At 42.2% G+C, this 5,000-nt stretch overlaps 1 protein-coding gene across 1 annotated transcript in view; it reads right to left on the bottom strand.

The window, feature by feature from the left end:
- The window catches only part of LOC138010559 (polynucleotide 5'-hydroxyl-kinase NOL9-like), a 27,349-nt gene that overhangs the window by 90 nt on the left and 22,259 nt on the right, over positions 1 to 5,000 (bottom strand). Inside the window, exons 16-17 of the mRNA XM_068857538.1 lie at positions 2,972 to 3,102; positions 1 to 170 (exon numbers count right to left, since the gene is read on the bottom strand). The exon at positions 1 to 170 is cut by the window's left edge and continues 90 nt beyond it. Coding sequence (XP_068713639.1) covers positions 42 to 170; positions 2,972 to 3,102 — 260 coding nt within the window. The 3' untranslated portion in view covers positions 1 to 41. The remainder of the gene's footprint in view (positions 171 to 2,971; positions 3,103 to 5,000) is intronic.

The following is a 5,000-nucleotide window of genomic DNA, read 5'->3' as shown; positions in this document are numbered from 1 at the left end:
TTTATTCCAGAGTCTCTCTACAAACATATACACATTGCATTTTATCCGTCACTGACACGACGACCTCCTCTCCTTCTTCTCAGCAGATTGTGCCGCATTTTCTTCGCCCCAGCACCACGCAGATGGTAAGTGAATTCAGTGGTCACGTAAGGAACATTCAATTTCTTCGTCTAAAAAAGATTGACAGAATCAAAGAAAAATCAGTCAGGTAAATACATTGACCTTTCGACAGTTCAAATGTGTAAAGTGGGACTTATCCCGAGGATAGCACCTGCCGTTAAATTTAGACTGAAGGAAATAGTTCTTCAGCCAAGTTTCCAGCAATATTAAAGACTGCCGCCTAACAAAATGTACGCGCTTTGTAAAGGAAACCTGTACTCCAACAACAACAACAACAACAACAAACAATTTTAAACAGCAGAAAATGTTTACAAACTCCTGCTACAAATCCCCGGCCGGGGCTTGAATCCACGAGCAACTGCCCAGCAAAAATCATAGATACAGCTGTGACTTTTTCCTCCTTAATAAACGTCATCATCATATACGTTTCCCAAACTAACGACAGCAGGAATTTTGGCCTGATACCGGTGTTATTTTCTCGATATCTTGCTTTAGGTATTTTGGAGGCATTAGGTACATGAAATCGCTTTTGTAGAAAACATTAGTGCTTCTAAGACGAGATAGGATGCACTTTTCCTTTGCCCACACCCATCCTTTGCCCACACCCATGCGTTCTCAAAGTATTTCGACGCTTTATCTTGCACATTTCTCTGCTCTTCGTCTTAATGTTTTATTTGGCAAAATATTCCTTCCTTGCACGTTCCTGAATTCTCGGATGGCACACGTTCGGGCCCTCCACATCCTCCAGAAAATGAGGATCTTCTCGGATCATCCCGAGCGAGATCCAGTGTTGTCGCGTCTCAAGAAGTATACGTCCCAGCTGCCTCTCTTTAAGACTGTTGCATGACCACCGATTTCGAAGCTCCGGTATGATCTTCTCGAGATGCCTCTCCCAGGAGTCGGAAGGGATCGATGTGGTTTCACATTCTTCACTCTCCCCTTGATATCACCGTTTTGCATGTTCATGTTCTGTACTTCGTCTGCACTGTCCTCATTCTCGTTATCACTTTCTTCCAGCTCAAAGGCTTTTATTCTTTCCCTCTTCTTTTCACCAAAGCCATCTGGCTGTGAGCTGGTTCTTGGCATCGGAGGGGATAGCTCTTCTGGAGTTTGTGCGATTTCACACTCCCATACAACTGACACGGTCCATCGCAATGGCTATAAGAACTGTCGCTTGTACTCTAGCTACAAAAGGTTATCTATAAGGGTTTTGAAAAAAGAATATTTCTTCAAGGGCACGCTTTTTGCAGCGTTGTGTTCAGTGCCGAAACCCATGCCCGTCTGACAGGTTATAAACATTGGGCATCTTATTACAGCAAGCCTCGATATCTTGTACTTTCTGTCATGTGCTGCGAGACCACCGTGCTTCAATATTTTGCCGCCATATGGGTCCATCAGTTTCGAGTGAGCCTCGTCAAGAAAAATGATAAGAATATCAGTTTCATCTACCAAGCTCTTGTTGAAAGCCTTCTGCTTCGTTATCATTGCAACGTACCTTGATGGAATGACTCGTATCATTGGCGTAAACAGGCTCGTTTTTCCGTTGTTGGTTTCTCCTATCAGACACATCACCTTTTCTTTATGCTATTTGATGCGGTATTTGAGGAATCGAACATAGCATTAACAAAAGTGTGCTATGTCTTGTTTGTCGAGGCTATTGTCTAACAATTCCTTTAAGTGTCCTGGAGTTTCGTTGTGATCGTATGCAATATTAGTTTCCTTTGCAGCCGTTATTAGGGTCGTCACGCAACGCTCCTCCCCACAAACGGCCAGCGTAATGCGATCTAAGTCCTTGGAGATTGTTTGCAAATGTTTTTCTCTTGATGGGATTCAAAATAAACGTCCTTTAACTAACCGAAAAGCACTTATCCTCCAGACCTCGATCAAGTCAAAGTTTAAACTCAGTTGTTCGCACTCTTTGTCTCTAAGGATTTCTATGATCTTGTTCAGATGTTTGATAATTTTAATTGTATCTTTGAACCTGTCGTTGCTTCCCAGCAGTGAAAGGATTTTTTTCATTGAACAGCAACGCTGATAGGTGTACTTAGAAGTGTTCACCTGAGAGAGCGTAATCCAATTTCCCCATAACTCGTTCAATATCGTTCAACGCCACCACAATCGGCGATCCAAGAGATTTTGTTGCGACTTTCGGCAAATCGCAGGTTTCAGTCTGTGCCAAACACTTTGAATCTGGATGGGTTCCTCAATCACTTGATTTTGTATCAACTGGAGATTGTGAGAAAGGACTTGTCCACTTCGGTCTGTATAAGCGGTTGCTGTGATCTTGAGTCTCAAAGATGAAAAGTCCCACGGAGAAAGCACGGAAACTGAGAACTTACAGTACTAGCAGTAGTAGTAGTAGTAGTAGTAGTAGTAGTAGTAGTAGTAGTAGTAGTAGTAGTAGTAGTAGTAGTAGTAGTAGTAGTAGTAGTAGTAGTGGTGGTGGTGGTGGTGGTGGTGGTGGTGGTGGTGGTGGTGGTAGCGGTAGCGGTAGCGGCAGCGGCAGTAGCAGTAGCAGCAGCGGTAGTACAAATAGCTTTCTTCACTGTCTCCGTTGAACATTTTATGATTTTCCGATTAATTGTCCGCCACCGCCGTCTTCATCATCATCATCACAAAAGTGACGATAAAAGTTAGTGACCTTGTAATCCTAATTTTCAAGTAGTGGACATAAACAAACACCCCTTACTCAAAATGGGTCTCACTCCAACTCCAAGCCTACTGTTGCATATGGGTAGTTGTTTTTTGGACTAAAGAAGAACTTTGCGTCACCTTTTTTTTACAAAGCGTGTACCGCAATCCTGAAAATAAGTGAGTTTTAATTTTACGAAGACGAAAAGCAAGTACAAACCGAGAGCAGCAGAGCAGCTGGAATCTCCAAGTTCCCTTTCAATAATGTGTTCACTCGTTGGAGAGCGTCTAATGGCAACGGTGTCAAAACATACAGAACTTTCCTTACAGGATCAACGTTGCGCACGATTCCTGCAACACAAATCAGCATTAAGTATGCGGAAGTCAATGCTTTGTTTTTTCAAGCATGAGAAATGCGTGACGAGTTGAAACACAAGGCTCGAAGTAAATTTTCAGGAATAAGCGTTGCGTGACGAGCTTATCAAAGCCAGCAAAAAGTTAGTTTTCATTCGCAGGCAGCGTTTTAGAACTGCACTCAACATGCACGATACGACAAAAAGAGGTTAAGACAGCAACTGCTGTACATAGCATGAACTCAAACTAGTTAAAAAGCATACAAAATGTGAAAAGGACGAAGTTTTTCTTTTTAATTGCCAAATATTTTTAATTTATTTCGATAAGCAACCGATTTTCTTCTGTTTTGTCGTTCTGTGCTCACTTTTCAGTAACCGCTCTCTCTTTGTGTGTCGCTCCACACAAAATATTCGGTAATAGGTGGTTTGCAACCAATCTCTAGAGACAAAGAAAACAAAGCTGCAATGTACAATTGCTGGCCTATACCGCCTACAGAGTTTTTATGGTTTTGGCATCTCTATAAAGCGTAGATAAATGTCCCAAAACTAATTTTTCGATCCCGTCACTTTTGACCCCAAAGTCAAGCTTCAAATTTCACGCTTTGGCACGCCCAAACAAGTCGACCGCGTAATCGAAGATTGGTGACTAGTAGCGTCACTTCAGGAGCGACTCGAAATTGAAAGAGATAGCTTGACTACCTTTATAAACAATCTGATTCATCGTGTAGTTTCATTAAGCGACACAGTTTAGTGAGTGATGGAACATCAAAGCGACTTTTCTTCTGAAGATGATGGCAAAGGTCTTTTATCGGATTCGAACGAAAAGATGGAGTTCGAAGATCTAGACTGGTTTGACGAGGATGCTCCTTCCAACTGAAAAGAATGCCCCGATTTGTCAAGAGTCACTGGCAGATGAAAATTGAGTTGAAGATTGGCTTCGCGAATGTAATTGTGAAAGGAAAAAAATAACTGAAAGACAACAACAGCTACAAAACCAGTTTGACAGCATTGTAACCAAAACCAGAAGGCGTACAAGCTTGGACAAGAAATTAAACGCGAGTAGCTAACAAAATAAACTGAAATGCAAAATTTTCACACAGCTACTGTAAAACAACTATGATTGTACGCTAATGTGGAATGACCAACGTGGCGACGACTTCAATCGGATAAATCTTCACACCAGATAATGTGCTGTTCCCTAACATTTAAGATTTCCAAACGACAACCGCCACGGGAAGTCCTCAGGAGCGAAGTGACAACAACACAGAGTGGATGAACCGCTTGGTGTCCATTTGTTGCGCTTTAAATTCACGAAGTCCGTCCATTTCTTCCTTCTGGCCTTTGCTTCACTTCGATCGTCACCACAAATGGAATTTTATGTAATGTTATGCCCTTTTCTGCATCAGGAATATTTGAACAACCCACAACAATATATCGATCTGGCATAATTTCCGAAGAATCCGCTAAAGGAAAAAAACAAAAATGATCCTCCAAAAAAATTGAATTTGGCGCGCGGTTCCTGAAATGACGTCACAGTCGATTCTGGAACTAAGTCTCTTTCTGGTGCTGTCTCCAGGTCAACTTGATTGGGTGTGACCAAAGCGCGAACTTTGAAGCTTGATTTCGGAAAAAAAAAAAAATTGGCAGAATCGAAAACTTATTTTTGGGACATTTATCTACGCTTTATAGAGATGCCAAAACCACGAAAATCCTGTAGGCCGTAAAGACACTTTATGAAACGACGACGGCAAGGTAACGGAAAACGGCATCACGTTTACGTGAGACGGCAAACGTCGGCTTGCCATTTTACGTTTCACGTTTCACGCTAAATGGAGCGAAGCTTGTGACTTTAGCTTCAGGTGACCCACAGCAACTCGGATTGGACTCTGCGGTTGA

This window comes from Montipora foliosa, chromosome 7 (genome assembly GCF_036669935.1).
Source record: "Montipora foliosa isolate CH-2021 chromosome 7, ASM3666993v2, whole genome shotgun sequence".
Lineage (NCBI taxonomy): Eukaryota > Metazoa > Cnidaria > Anthozoa > Scleractinia > Acroporidae > Montipora > Montipora foliosa.
The sequence above is the reverse complement of the archived record's forward strand: the minus strand, read 5'-3'. Positions and strand labels throughout refer to the sequence as shown.